We start from the raw sequence: 15682 nt of genomic DNA on the forward strand, positions 1-15682 counted from the left end.
TGATGAAAAGTATAGAGGGGGAAAATGGGTGACACACAGAAAGAGACAAAATAGAGAGACAGGAGCTACATGATGGAAAGAAAGATTAAGCAAAGTAAACAAACAAGAATCTGGCAGTTATTAAAATACATCGTCTGGATTTTGACCAGATGATGTATTTTATATATAAAAAGAGTATAAACAGTTTTGGTCAGATAAATATCCTCATGGAAATTAAATCTCAAGACCTGAGCAACAAACAAAATTGATCATACTCTTTCTAATAAACTCACATTTGCTACTCTTATCACTCCAATCTCATGTATTAATCAAGAGAACACTAATAATACTGGTCCTAATAATTTGGGAAAATTTTACAAGAATCCCTTAAATTTGCTTACACTTGTGATTATGAGGTTTAATCACTGAAAAATATGATTTAAAAAAACTCATTTATTTTTTTTGCATCTGCTTGACCACCTATAAACAAATACTAGTGTTATTAATTCTGGAGCAAACAGGCCAAACAAAACCCCCGCAGCAGCCCTTGTGTGGTTTCCTGTTGCCTATTTACTCCATGCAGTGTGCAAGCTGTTCTAGATACAGCTCTGAATCATAACCCCAGACTGAGAAATACATGTCACTCTGCTCTGGAGGGATGGATTTTTATTATTAGACTTCTTTAGAAATGCTGTGCCCTATTCCAGGTTTCCCGTACCCTGTCGATGATGGGGTGAGGGCCATGGGAGACAGGAAATTGAAAGCCACTTGTTGTTGGAGGGCTTTTTTGGAGGAACTGAAGTACTGGTGTACTAAAGTATGGGCATATGGGTGAGTGGCGAAGTGATCACTTCTCGTCCTCACTAAAGATATTGCAAAATAGAGGAAGAACAAAGAAAATGAAGCAGAAAGAGTGATAGAGGCCTTACAGTCAGGATGCTTTAGTATTCAACCCCAGTATTCAAGGTTACTGCACTTCAGAAATAAATTTAAACAAAATTAGGTGAATGTGTTAAATATGAAAATCATTGTTTTGTGTTTTTTTCAGTCAAAATTTGGTTGATTTTACCTGAATGCAGGATATACAGTTTGGGGTAATAAACTGGAGAGGAGATATTTAAATCAGAATCCTTAATGGAATTGAACAGCTACAGAACTCATATAGCACCTTAGAGGCTGATACACCACCTGTCATAAGATAAGATAAGATAAGATAAGATACTTTTATTAGTCCCACAAGGGGAAATTTCATGTTCTCAAGATGGCTTCCATCTGCTTAGTGATCATGATACCAGCTATTAAAATTCCCCATTGATGAATTCCCACCTATTTATTTCCCAAACCACATGCAGTAAATGCAACAAGAAGTCCTCTGAGATTAAGAAAGATGGAGAGAAGAATCTAGGGAGAGAGGAAAAGCTCCAGGGGAAATAGATGGAAGGATATTCATCAAAGGAGTGGGGAAAATCTGAGCTCAAATGGGAAAAAATAGCATGAAATAAGAAAAAAATAAATAGTTGGAGGAGATGAGGAAATAAAAATGGAGGGGAGACAATGTTTCAGAGGGAGGTCATAGCTGGTGCTGACTGGGAATGAAGAGCAGTGAGAATAAAAGCAATTTGCATTACCGTTCCACTGAGCTTTCCAGTGCCTTTCATTTGCCCCCATACCTCTCCACTCCACCCCACACACACACACACACACACACACACACACACACACACACACACACACACACACACACACACACACACACACACAATTCCTTTCTGCAAACTAACCACACTGTTCCACATCTCTCAATAGGAAAACTTTCTTCAAGGTTAGTTAGAAGAAGGAGATCTATAGTATTTAGTAATCCTTATTCTGGCCCTCACCTTTTCTCTTTTGATGTAGACTTTGTATTCCCACTCTAGTCCAGCCTTGTTCACTTACAATCAAAACAAATCACTTTCCATGACTTCTGCTATTTATTTTTCTGCTTTGTGTATTTGGTTCACAGTTTTTGTTAATTTCTTTACCATATCTAAGTTACATTATGCCTTAGAATATATAGCTATATATACTCCTTAAGCTTTAAAATTGTATATATACTATAAACACTAAATAGAGTGTGAGCTGAGCAATCAGCTGAACACAACTTGGTAGTAACCTGGATCAGGTGGTGTACCGTCCTAGTGTACCATTCAATAAGGTGGCAGTGTACCATGTTCCACACCTGCATTGCTAAAATGTCTGTATGGAGCTGTGGCTTTAACACAGTTGGGGCCTATACTTGTGGTGGCAACCCATAAACTGAAGGTGAACAGAGGGCCATCAAGCTAAAAAGACCTTTTCAAGGGTGGTAGGCCAAGTGGAATGCAGCTTTGGCAGCCATGTTGGTCTTAAACTGATTTTTCCAAACTGTTGGGGTGTTTGTGTCTCAGAAGGTGGAGTAGGTTGTAGTTTGAAGGTTAGTGGTTTGATCACTGGCTGCTCCAGTCTGCCAAAGTATTTTTGGGCAAGATACTGAATTCTGAGTTGCTCCCAATGCATTCATCAGAGTGTGAATGTGTTTGTGAAGTTTAGATAGAAAGCATGTAGACACTAAAAAAAATATGCTTGTATGAATGTGTGTGAAGGAGTGAATAAGCCTGCTGAGAAGGGGAAAGCGCTGCTCTGCTCACACAGTATACAGTGATAATGGAATGCTGCTGCATTTCCTCAATCCAATTCCCATATTGGGAGAAGTCTGCGGACTAGGCAAATAATGTGCCAATCACTGGAGTAGATAATTAAACAACCCTGCCACTAAGAAGTTGGGTCAAATGAAGTTCACATTGAGTTTCTTAATGCCCCGGATATTGTGGGCCTGACCTAGGTTAGCTGACACACACCTCTGCAACATTACATGGACTGGTACCTCAAGATTGGCTGGAGGGTGTATTCCAATACTCTTAAGCCTCCCTGGGAAGGTCTGTTCCAGGGTACTGAAGAAGCTACCTCCATTTGTCAAACCCCATATTCAATAGCAACAATTTGGTTTGCATCCTGGTTGCAAAATACTGGACCAGTGGGAGTTTGCCCAATAAATATGTTTTGTGGACTTAGTCGAGGTATCCAATCACATCCTTCAGGGTGTCCTTAGAGTTGTTCAGAGTGTCAGATATCAGTCCAGTTGTTGCAAGCTACTGAGTCCAGTCCGTGTGCTACCATAGCGTGAGCTTGTTTTACATTGGTAGCAATAACTCAGACTTAGAGTCAGCCACTCAGCCAGGTCACAGCCAAGAGGTTGAGGTTATCAGGTTTGGTGATTTCAGGATGTTGTCTCTGCCTTTTGCTGATGTTGTGCTTTTGACTTTACCAAGCCACGAACTCCAGCTTACACTGGAGTGGTTTGTAGTTGAGCGGGAAGTGCTTGGGATGAGAAATAGCACCTCCAAGTCTGAAACTATGAGAGGGTCGTGGCTTCAGACTGGAAAAAGATGGACACTCCAGGTTGGAGAGAACTTGCTGCCCCAAGTTCTAATGTGGCGTTCTAATGTTACTGTTTTGTTTAGAAGCAAGGGGAAAGGGAGAAAGGTGTAGTGAGTTAATTTGACATCTAACTAGGATGTCTCTTTGGAGCCACCTAAGTCAGGTGTTTTGGTCATGTCCTGCTGGAAGCTCCGAGGGAGTCCTAGGACATGCTAAAGGCAATATACTGGAAAAGTTACCTATGGAGAAGGATGTCTGGGTGCCTCTGCTTAGACTGAGGCCCCTGTGACCCAGACTTGATACTGGATAATTGGTTGAAGTTGAATGCAAAAACATACCATCTTTTTTGTCTCCCCTAAATATGAAGAAAATATTTTATCATTCACTAGAAAAAATTGAGATAATTGTATCAGGAAGAGCATTCAATGTAAAACCTGTACTCAAAAACAAATATGTAGATCACAAATGGATGCTTGTATATATTTTTGTGTCGTCTTGGTAAGACGCTGATAAAAAAAAGTATGCTACTATATAGTTTGTTTGTTTTTTGTTGTTTTTGTTTTTTGTTGTTTTACTTATTTTTCCAAAAACAAGAAGAAAAAATAAGCAGAGTTTATACAAGGGCTTACAACACAAGACAAAAAAGAATAAGACAGAAAGACCTGAAGAAAAAGCTTTAATGCCGTGCAGCGATGAGGATGAGAGGGTTAGTAGACAGGGCGGCTTGAAGGATGAGTGGGGTTGACGAGGTCAGACTGGGTAGCTGGAGCACCTTTATTTTGGGGTTTTCAGTAGTTTTTCTTCTTCGTGAGTTCACAAAACTGGTCTTCAACAATGTATTTGAAAAAGATGTAGAAGGAGCTTTAGTTTTATTTTTTTCTAGTGTACTGGAGAAAAGATATTCAAGGACAATTTATGACAGAAATAATAGTTTGAGCATTTCGGGAACAAACCATCTGCATGGCCTTTCAGAATATGTTGAAGTTTGTTGCAGATTACCTGCTCACTTAAGATACATATACACACATGGGCATTAGGTAGTTTATACTATATAGAGCTACTGATTATCACTTAATTTAGTGCGTGACTGTGAGTATCTTTTTTGTCACTCTTTCAACATAATGGCCTGACCTAAACTGTCTGGAATTGAATCACTTTCCTAAGTGGATGGAGGGGCTTTCCATGTGTTCTTCTGTGTTGTTTATGACTCATAACTCTCCCGTGTACTGTTTTTAGATAAGATACGTGCTTGGATTAAACACAGATTTGTTTTATTTTAGAAGAAATCCTGGTCATTACGACTAATTGAGGGTCATCATCCATAGCTAGGAGTAAGATAGCTCAAGATTATAAGCAGTCTAAAGGACTTACTTGAATATGCTCTGGGAAATAATTGTCGCCTTTCCCATTTGCATTTCACTGAGATAGCTGCAACTTAAGACTTATAATGACAGTACCTCTATAGCGATGAATGCTGATGGCAAGCTGAGCAGAATAAGCATATAGAAACAATCTTACAGCAGGATATAGAGTGGAGTGCACCCATGACATGATTGACTTTACTGCTTTTTCAGAAGAGTACTATATATTTCCAGTGTCTATATATGGAGTTGTAATTTCTGTAAAATAAAATTTCTACAGTATTTTAACAGACTTACTTACTAACAACATGTTATAGAGAAGCAATCAAAAGCAGTTTGACCAACTGTCTTATAGATTATAGAATTTCTTTTTTTAGTTGTTCCAAAAAACTCTAATAATATATTTAACCTTCCAAAAAGAAACAATTATTGCAGAGTGTAAAGCATCCTGCTGAATTGGATATTGGTTATTAGATATAATGGATCATGTCATAGGGTTGTGTGTGAAAATTTAATGATCACTTCGCATTGTCCCCTCTTTGACAGTGTGGGAGCACAGTAAATTCAATATCATTCTTCCTGCTTCACTCTGTCTCCTTTTTCATTTCTCTCCATCTCTCTATCTCTCTCCAGCATAGTTTATATACCGATGCTCATTATGACTGTTGTTATGACAGCCTCCCTTGCACTTACATGCACACACCCGCTGCAGTTATTCTGGTGATTTACAACCTCTTTCCTCCACAAGAGAGATGCACTATAACTGTTTTTGAGGGGAGCTTTATGTTCACTGTAAACTAGCCACAGTGGCACCTCCACAGGGCCTGTCCTGCTCAGCAAACCACAGCCTCCTCAAGCAGATCGGTGTGCAATAATAGGCTCTCAGGGATGACAACTGAAACATTCACTCAGTTTAATAACCAAACCGCAGGCCATTTAACACCCTTCTTTTTCCACCAAGGCTGTCCTTTATTTATTTATTTTTTTACACTATTTCTAAAGAGTATTTCAAATTCAGAAAGTGGACTTTGCCTTGTGGGAATTGTGGCTTTAAATGAAGTTTTTGGGCAGTGGCACAGTTTTGTTTTGTTTTTTGTGATGTTGCCTCTGTGCACCATTGGAGTGGATATTGAATCAAAAAGATACAATTTTAACCTTTAAATCAAAAGCATTGAATTAACTGTTTACAAATTATAATCAAATTTACACATAATCCCAACAGTTCAGAGTCCTATACCTAAATGATCAGACTATGCAGATGAAACATCTGTTCATTGGAGCTCTGAATTTGAGCGTGAAAGAAATCACGATGAAAGTATCATCAGTGTCGTCTCTGTGTGTCGGCCACAATATTGTCATTGTGCAAATAGATATGGACCTAACTGTGAGTGCAACATAAGATCGAAAAAGTTATTATGTAGTGCAAATAATTCTTTAAGAATGGAAAACTTGTAGAGAGTTGTAGGTAAAAATCACGGTTCTTTTCTTGTATTCCTTTATTAGTCAAGACTGTAATGCCACAAGAAGAGCATACACATTTACAACACATTAACAGACCCTTGTGTACAAACTGCAGTTCTACAAGGAACATTTGTAAAAAGGTGCAACACATAATTGAAATGTCATTTTCAGTGTCCAGACAAAAACATCTGTGTGTTTGTGAGGAAGAGGTACAAAAGCATTCCTATTGTTCCATGTATCACATGAATGCTTTTGTGTGATGCTGTGTCTAATAAGGGCATCAGAGATAGTATAGGAGGGGAACATTTCAACAAGCATCTCTTCAGTCACACGTGCTGTGGTGCATAGCATGGCAGAAAGAGCAGAGTGTGAGCTGTTACGTAACCTCCAATCCGGGACAGAAATGTTGCAAAGGCAGCACGTGCAGTAAAGGATCTGTTGGCGCAAGACTGAGGCTACCCAGAAATTAGATGACTATAGTTATTTACTGAAAAGACACAATAAAACATTTGTTTTAATTTTAATGTCTCTTTAACGTTGGGTTTTAGCATCTCTTGTTTCCAAAAGTCTTCCAACATGTTATTAAGCCTCCTAATGAACTTTTAAATGGAGATGCAGAAGTAAGGTTTCCCATTATTATTATTTTATTATTTTTATCATAAATTAAGTAAATAATGTACATTCTTGATTTATTGCCAGTAAGGTATTATATGGATGAATCCATGTAAATGGCACAAAGACTATAATGAAATTATATGAAATGGGTGTTTACACAATTCCAAACTATGTGTGACCCTAAATTTACCAGTGTCACTCTGTTCCTATTCCAAGTCTAATTATAGTATTGGATGCTAGTATTGCCACTCTACTGTTTATGTCTTGAAAAACCCAGTTCCCAAACTCATGGTTGTCAGCACCCAAGCCAAATAAGGTACAAACAACAACAACATGACAAAACCGATTTAAGTCAGACAGCGGTTTTACTCTGAAAGCTGCTTCCATTTTCCTGACTCCATACAGTCGATATCCAAGCCTCTAGTTCCCAAGGTGCTGTTGGATGTCAGATCTGTAGCCAACAGGCATACTCAAAAATGCATGTTCAGCCTCTTTGCCAGGAAGTGGATGTGCCAGTCATGACAAAAAGTTCCCTGAGACAGCAAGTTTGTTTAACTTAGTTTTTCATGGATGATTGGTAGGCTTCTTACTGCAGTAAGCTACATGAGCATCTGACTGCTGGCTTGACTATTTTTAACGTGCCCCAGATTTACCAACAGGGAATTTTCTTGCAATTTATCACACTTCTTGTATTTTTTTAAAAAATAAATTATTAAGCTGCTCTATGAGTTTCAGGTGATGTGTGCACTGTAGATCAGATTTCCTTGTACATTTATTCATATATTCATTGCCGGTTACTGACAGCATAGTTTCTACCACAAAAGTACTGTACTACTGCTCTATACTGTAAAGTACAATATAGAATGATACTGTATTATTACAGCAGTAGATGTTTTTCACATCTACCGCTATGACTTATGGGTTTATTTTGACAAAACCAGTTTTTTACTGACAAATCCTCATGTTCAGTTTTGCTAGTGTAGAGAGTTTGATCATTTATTCACCTGCTAGGCCACAAGGTCAGCTTTAATACAACATAAGTGGAAGGAAGCTGCAATGTTAGCTATATAAAAATATAAGATTAAATAATACAAATAAATAGTTCAATAGACTGAGCTGTGGACAATGCTGTGCAGTGTTGTATACAAACTTCGTGATAAACAATTGCATTCAGAAATAAACAAATTGAGCAAATTGTGCTTCCATAACTGCAGCTCATATCACCATTTCTCTTTTTTTTTCAGTAACATCCTACAAGTTGCATGTTCTGTGTGATTTAATGTTGGTGTCAGTATTTACTGTAATGTTGTATTATTGTCATGACATTTTACAGACAGAGCAAGGTGATAGCAAGCCTAAATTAGCTGTGACAGAAATCACAGTCAGTGCTTGCTGCTCTTTGAATTTAAATGCTAAGATCACAGTCAACATCCTGGCTCACATAGTAGATTTGAGGGATTTATTTGATCATCTTTTTTTTTAAGGTTTGCTAATGTAGTTGTTTTTGCAGTGGTACATTTCCTGGCACATTACCCCACTAATTGCAGAAGTGAAATAAACAGTCAGAAGTAATTTGCATTGCACTCCATGCACCCTCAACCTTGAATGCTTGTAACAGGAACTCTCTTATCAAAACATTGCTTCACAGCAGAACTACTGCCCAAATCCAAAAGCCAGTGGCAGAAAAAAAAGGAATACCATTCAGCTTAATTCAGGTCACACATAGAACTACAATGATCAAAATGTATAGAATTTATTAAGGGTTTTAACAAATTTTGAACTAAAGAAGAGCTCAGCTTTCCTTTGATAAGCTGAGCCCTTAGTTGTGTGGTAGGCAGGTGAGCTCTCTGTCTCATTACTAACAGTTACTGTTGGTTCTAGATTTCCACGTCTTAGGAGAACATTAAGCAAAAGCCAAAATCCTTTCCTGTTAGTGATTTCTGCAACTCGAATACATTCTGTGAGAGAGTGCGCTTTCTATACATTTCTTCATTTGACTTGACTGAGATATCTGGCGTTCCACTTTTGGGCTGAGCAAACAGTAGATGGGTGAATATGTTATGCAAGCACAACACAGCAAACCCAAACAGTTCTTAATCCCAGAAAGACAGCCACTGTCAAAGGAAATAGAGCATTTAGGAAATACTCGGTAAAACTTATTTTTTGAGGTTGCTTGGAGGTTATTTAGAGTTTTCTCAAATATGCGGTCTTTCTTGCTTTGTCTTTCTCTCTCTCTTCTATGTATGAGTCACATGAGTCAAAAATACACAAACACTCGCATTAAACCAACTGGACATGCCACTGACATGTGCTATACTCCACAGCCATACTGACAAAAACATACACACACTTACACACCAAACACGAGCCATCTTTCTCCCTCGCTCTCTTCCTCTCTCTGACACATACACACTCTTTCACACTATCTGTCTTAACCTCATGTTTCTATGAACAGAAGGAATTCCCAGTTGCTTTGTACTGGGGTTTTTTGGCCTGTAGTGCTACTATTTCATTTGCTTTAAAGTGAACTTCATCCAATATTGAAGCCTGTCTAGTCTGGTCTAATCTAGGAGTTTGCATAAGAAAAGTCTTACAGACCAGCTGTGTAAAATGCTTGTTTTTTGGGGGGAAGTAACCACCTCTTCTGTTGTTTTTCTCCATCTCTCTGTTTTATTCATCTTTCCTCCATGCTTCCCCAACTCCTTTCCTACCATTTTATCTTTACCCTCTATTTTCTTGCTCTTTTCTTTTCTCTGTCCTCCTTTGCCCATCTTTGTGCACTTGCAGGACTACACATTGACAATGTACTTCCAGCAGGCATGGCGAGACAAGCGGCTGTCCTACTCTGACATCCCCCTCAACCTGACCTTAGATAACCGGGTCGCTGACCAGCTCTGGGTGCCTGACACCTATTTCCTCAACGACAAGAAATCGTTTGTCCATGGTGTCACAGTAAAAAACAGAATGATCCGACTGCACCCAGATGGTACCGTATTATATGGTCTAAGGTGAGATTTTAATCTCTTAAAATAACATTTTTGTCAACACAAGAACAAGAACTAAAATGTTATATGCACAAATGCTGCATGACCTTTTACTTCATGTTGTCAAACAATTCATACTTAATCCTTGTCAGCATACTTTCTATTTTAAACATCTTGAAAACATCCTGGAAAAAAGAAAATCTTGCAGGTGAGGTAACAGTGAGACAACCATTGCTGCACTGGACCAAGTCAGTAATTAGCTCATTAGAGCCAGATGAAGAAAACTACTGATGGGAGGTGCAACATTCCCCCTAAGCAAAAATGATAATGTTGAGGAAGTGACCTACTTGTGTCCTCATTTAAAAGACGTCTGCACATCACCAAGCCAAGCCTCACTAAAGGCTTGTGTAACACTAAATTCAAGTCTTTTGCATGCTCTCTGCATAATTTACCTCACCACCAAGTATAAAAAGCAGATGTACTTAGAATAGCTGTAGGTGTAAAGCCTTGAAAGTTCATCTGAAATTAAATTACTTTTTTGTTTCTTTCGAGATCCAGGGACGTTCAGTACTAACATTGCTCATTTGAAGGCTGATTAGATAGTCAGCTACAGCACACTGAACTCTGTAAATGTCATTTCAGTTAGTTTAGATCTTGTTCTTCAGTACCACTGCTAATAAAACCGTTTCTGTTGTTGCCTTGCCAGCTACACCTTTCTGAGCACATTGGGGGTTTTTTTCCCGTTACCCCAATGTTACTACATGTCAACTAGATTTGCATAAATGATGTTAGATTACTTTTTCTTCCTAACAATAGTTAAACATTTTCACGATCAAAGTAATTTTGATGGGGTTGACTAACACTGTGAGATGATTAAATATTTAAGCCATTAAATTTATTTAACCTACTGAAAATCAAAGAGCATTAGGTGACAAATTATGAAGTATGATTGGTAATTTTTGCTGACAACGATGCTGTACACATTCAGCAAGATACTTCTCTACCTAAAAAACACCACAACTTTTGCAACGTTTTTTAAAACAAACTTTTAGGAGGGCAACTACTTTAAATATCTCAATGGTTTTCCTCCATGCAGGTATTTGATATGATAATATGACATAACCTAGCTCTTTCCCAGAGACCCGAAGCAGAAATCCTAGTTGCACTATATAAATTGATTGATCATTCCACTGAGTTTCAACCTCTCTGAGTTAACATGATGACCATGCGTTTCTTACTCCTCACTGATGTCTCATCATTTCATTTTGTAAATAGGCCTCTTATGCCCAAAGTCTATAAAATGTTATTGAAAATCATAACACTTTAATGGCTACCATGACGATGAACCGGATCTGCTCTGGGACGGTGAAATTTAATAGAGATTGAGAGAGCACAAGACAAAGGATGAGAGATGTGTTAAGAAGAGGATTAAAATGGAATCTTGCTATTATATTTTTCTGTGATACTCTTCATTGCTGTTGTTGGATAAAGAGGATGGAGAAGGAAGAATAAGACATTTTTTCTGAGATGAAGAAATGGAAGAAGAAAGCACTATGTGGAAAATTCTAAATAATACATTGTCTTGTGCTAAAATCAGAATAATCAACAGTCAATTTTCATGGAAGAAATCCAAAGCTCTCATGCAAAAAAGGGAAAATGAAAGAAAATGGGATAAAAAAACAACATACACAAGCTTTAGAGATGTATTGTTCTTTTTGTGAATTTGTCTATAAATACTCTAAATTTTATAAGATTTTTTCAAATGTTATGCCACATTGCATTATAGAGGATCTCCACTTTAACAATCCAATCACGTGGCCAATCATGAAAGAAAATCAACAAAATCATTTGTTCTTTTCAGCTAGGGAGATAGCTCAAAAAGGTTGTCTAGAGATGTTCGGGGTCAGGATGACTTTACCTGTATGTTCCCTGACCCTGAAGGTGCACAAAGGCTGGAGAGAATTCTCCTTTTCAAATTTTTTGAAGCATGGTTGAAGAACTAAATAGCAAATTGATCAAAGAGCCAAGAATAAACTCAATATAATTTTAAAATGCTTTGAGTTTCTGCTGGTAGGGTTTTTGTTTTGTTTTTTAATTATTTATTCAATAATTTGTGTGCTTGAGTGGTCAGTACGGATTGCAGCCCAGTGTCTCCAAGCATGTTTAACTGCAAGTTGTTAGAGCTGCACCATCAGATAATCCACTTCTCCTCCTTGTTTTGGCAGATGAAGTGATAATTATGAGCACTGTATCATCAGCAAATTTCAATGGCCTGATCATAGGGTTCACTTAGCTACACTTCTTAGGTTATTATTGTTTTGTTTGCCCATCATATACTATCAATTGCTTGATTAATTATGCAGAGCAAGCTATATTTGCAAAATATATCACTAGTAATCTTTTAAAAGTGTAGTGTAAGAATAATAAAAATATTTTAATTGACAAACCTTTCCTTTATAATTGGGAGGAAATGTTTTCCTTTGTTTGTTTTTAATTCATTTGTATTTAACAGTTTTGGACTGATATATTTCTCATTTATACTGTCTTATCTTGCACACAGTTCAATAAACTTTTCATATAATGGACACCTACCAGATTTAAACTTTGATGGATCGAGCAGCAGCCAAAAAGTCTCTGTTGCTTCAAAGCCAAAGTGCTTCATGTCTAGAATGTCTAAAGTGAACAAAACCCAACAGAAGAAAGCTCGAGGCAGTAGCAGATTGTGAAGGTCAGATTATACTGAGATAGAACTCAAATAGTACAAATCATTCTTGTGTCAGGTCATCCAAGTTAAATGTAAAATGAACAGCTATCAACACACTGATGCAATATCCAAATGGAAAAAAAAATCCATAATCACACGAAATATGGGTTTGAACGTTTCCCATCCACTGAAGAACTTGACACAAAGTGCAAATATTACTTTGGATGGAGTAGGATTAGACTGAAATTGGGGGAAGAAATCCATCACCTTTGACACTCAATATCATGTAAGTAGGATGACCAGATTTTTGCAAATCCTAAATTGGGTCATGGAATCTTGTGCAGGTCAGTGAGTGCTCATAAATCCACACAGCACATGCAGATACAGCATATTAATGCCCACTGAAGACCTACTAAAGCTGTGCAGTTATTCAATTTATTATGTTAATAAATTCAATTAGACTACAAAAATGTGTAGACACAAGCATGCATTAAGATGAAATTCATGCAAATGGAAATTCTTGTAGTCTGACATCAATTAAAAATATTTGAATGAAAAAATGTAACAATAATGCATAATAAAATCAGGACGAAAACATAGTGGCACGATGGACTATCAGCTTCTCTAGAACGTGCCCTCTATCTCTACAGCTCTATTTGGATAAATGGTTTAGAAAAATGGATAGGTGGATGCAATTCAAAAGATTAGATTTAGGTTAGACTGGAAGCAGTCTGAACTAAGTCCATCATATATCTAACAAAACCCGTGACAGATTAATAAATTTTGGCTATTTTGTTATTATAGGCGCATAAAGATAAAACAGCAATTTCAGGCTTTATAAAGGCTTTTAAAAGATTTATTTCTAGATGAAAACAAGCCAGGTGCAGGGACTTCTGCAGTTTTGGCATATGAAGTTACAGGATGACAAAAATAAATATCCCTACAACCATGTTCAGTGACCTGTGGTGTTTCGGGAAGATGTACTGTCACAAAGAAAAATGTTTTGAAAATATAATTAAATGTAGCATCTGCAGATGTTTTAGAACTAAACCCACAATTGTTGCTGCTTTCAAGAAAAGCAAAAAGCTAAAATTGACTCCAGGGCAAATATTACCTGTGCAAAAGCAAATATAAAATAATAAGACTGCAAGCATTTTTGGGCTGAGAAACCAAAACAAGAGTTGGTGTTTTGTCTTTGTTATATATAGGGAGTATTTGTTGGTAGATAGGGTGTTTATCACTGAAAAATACCCACCTTTAAACCCAGCTTTAGGAGAGCTCTTAGCATACACAACTAATGCCTGATTGAGAATTAACAAAAAAATGTCTTTGAATATTAAGATTAAATGTTAATGTTTTACCTAGAGCATCCTACTTACTATATTTTCATGGACAACAGTGGGTGGAAAGCAGCTGGCTATGGGGAATGATGACTCTCTAAATGCTGTCATTATCTTAAATATCAAATAATGCAGCTCTGGTGCACAGCACATTCACTGTTTCAATGAGCTCTGAGCTCTGCCAGCAATCAGAGTGGAGTATTTTGTTTATAATCACAGAAAATGGCTAGACTACAATTATGCAGGGGTACTCCTTTCCAAGTACAGTGCAAGGAACATTTACGATATTTTTCACTGAAAACCCCAAATAAAAGGGACCTACTTCTCTGAGTCCTACTATTTTTTTATGTATGTATAATTTAACTGTACTAAATTATAATGTTTTTGTACAATTAATTATTTGTTATGTTTTTGACTGTAAAAGTTCAAATGTTTCTGTTGCAACTACTATAAACTAAGACCAGCATAAATTGAGTACAAATAAGTGACTGAGAATATTTAAGTAAAAAACAAAAGTAAATCATTGCAACGCATTAATCACTCATATTTATTGTGATTGTGACCAACAGCCCGCACATTTCTTTGGCCTGAAATCCAGTCTCTTCCCTTAAAGCTACTTGGCCCTGATTTGACCTCACAAGTTAGATCAATCCAGCAAGCCAATCTCTGAGCACAGCTTGAAAAATATGGAGGGTCACTGCAGGTGATGCAACATATGGGACTTAGTGTGGTTGGCAGCTTTTTCAGGGAATGTTTTCTTTTTTTTTAGCAACCAGGGAGTGTAAGCAGACTGAAAAATGTGGCTTTGCATCATTTAATGGATGGAACAACTGGGGGAAATGAGAGGGTAAATGGAGAGCAAGACAGCAGTAAACATAGGCAATCTGATGCACACTTCTACAGTGTAACAGCTACGTAACATGCTCACACATTACCTCATACAAACATGCATAACATTTATGTTTTCTAAAAGCCCTGCCAGAGGCTTGTGCTCTGAGTTCTACACCGGTGACTCCGACTTGACACAGAGATCAGAAAGTTGCCGAAAAGTAACCGGCAATTTACTCCTTGGTTAAACACATGGAAGCCACAGAGCCCCATCACCAGCAGTAAATCCATCAGTGTGAAATAAATGCTGACAAAGACAGGGGACAAGAGAGAAAGAAAAGGAGAATCTATCTAAACCTCTTAGGCTCAAACAACCTCACCGTCACACTCTGTGGGGTGGTAATCCCTGAGGTGTGTAATATGAAACAGCATGTTAATGTTAGAACTCTTCCCTTTGAACTTCTTTACTGGCATTAGAAGGAAATGTTATGATAGACTGCTCACTGTCTCTCTTCACATCCTCTGTCCTAAAATATTCTTTCTATGGCTTTTCCATTTTTTGAATAACTAAGTAAATTACAACATTTCTTTTTCTTAGCAAAAATATTTAAAAAGTAATACTTAAGTTTATCATAAGAGCTGTCTGATCTTATTTTACTATACCTGTAAAGTAATAGTAATGTGTAATATTAATATTGAAATTATAAGTAACATTAAGTAATCTCCTACTTTTTTTTTTGTATTTGCTTTAAATGGGAAAAAGCTGGGGAAAAGATGGGAAAAGCCTGAGACTGTAATTGTCGCTATGTGGCTGTGAAAATTAGGTGAACCAATGACTCCACGATTTCAAGATTTAAGTGTCACACTTTCTATTGGCAGAGACTTTCTTTTTCTTTGTGTATATTCTGGCTAACAATGATAGGAAATTATAATATTATGTAATCTGAACAACAG

At 37.3% G+C, this 15682-nt stretch overlaps 1 protein-coding gene across 9 annotated transcripts in view; it reads left to right on the forward strand.

The window, feature by feature from the left end:
• Positions 1–15682, forward strand: part of gabrb2b (gamma-aminobutyric acid type A receptor subunit beta2b) — a 67180-nt gene that overhangs the window by 23424 nt on the left and 28074 nt on the right. For all 9 annotated transcript variants that reach the window (XM_085363976.1, XM_085363982.1, XM_085363977.1 and 6 more), the window contains exon 4: positions 9660–9880. In XM_085363976.1, the coding sequence (XP_085220102.1) occupies positions 9660–9880 (221 nt within the window). The remainder of the gene's footprint in view (positions 1–9659; positions 9881–15682) is intronic.

This window comes from Diplotaxodon limnothrissa, linkage group LG10 (genome assembly GCF_057381915.1).
Source record: "Diplotaxodon limnothrissa isolate DT_005_m linkage group LG10, D_limnothrissa_male_GT1.1, whole genome shotgun sequence".
Lineage (NCBI taxonomy): Eukaryota > Metazoa > Chordata > Actinopteri > Cichliformes > Cichlidae > Diplotaxodon > Diplotaxodon limnothrissa.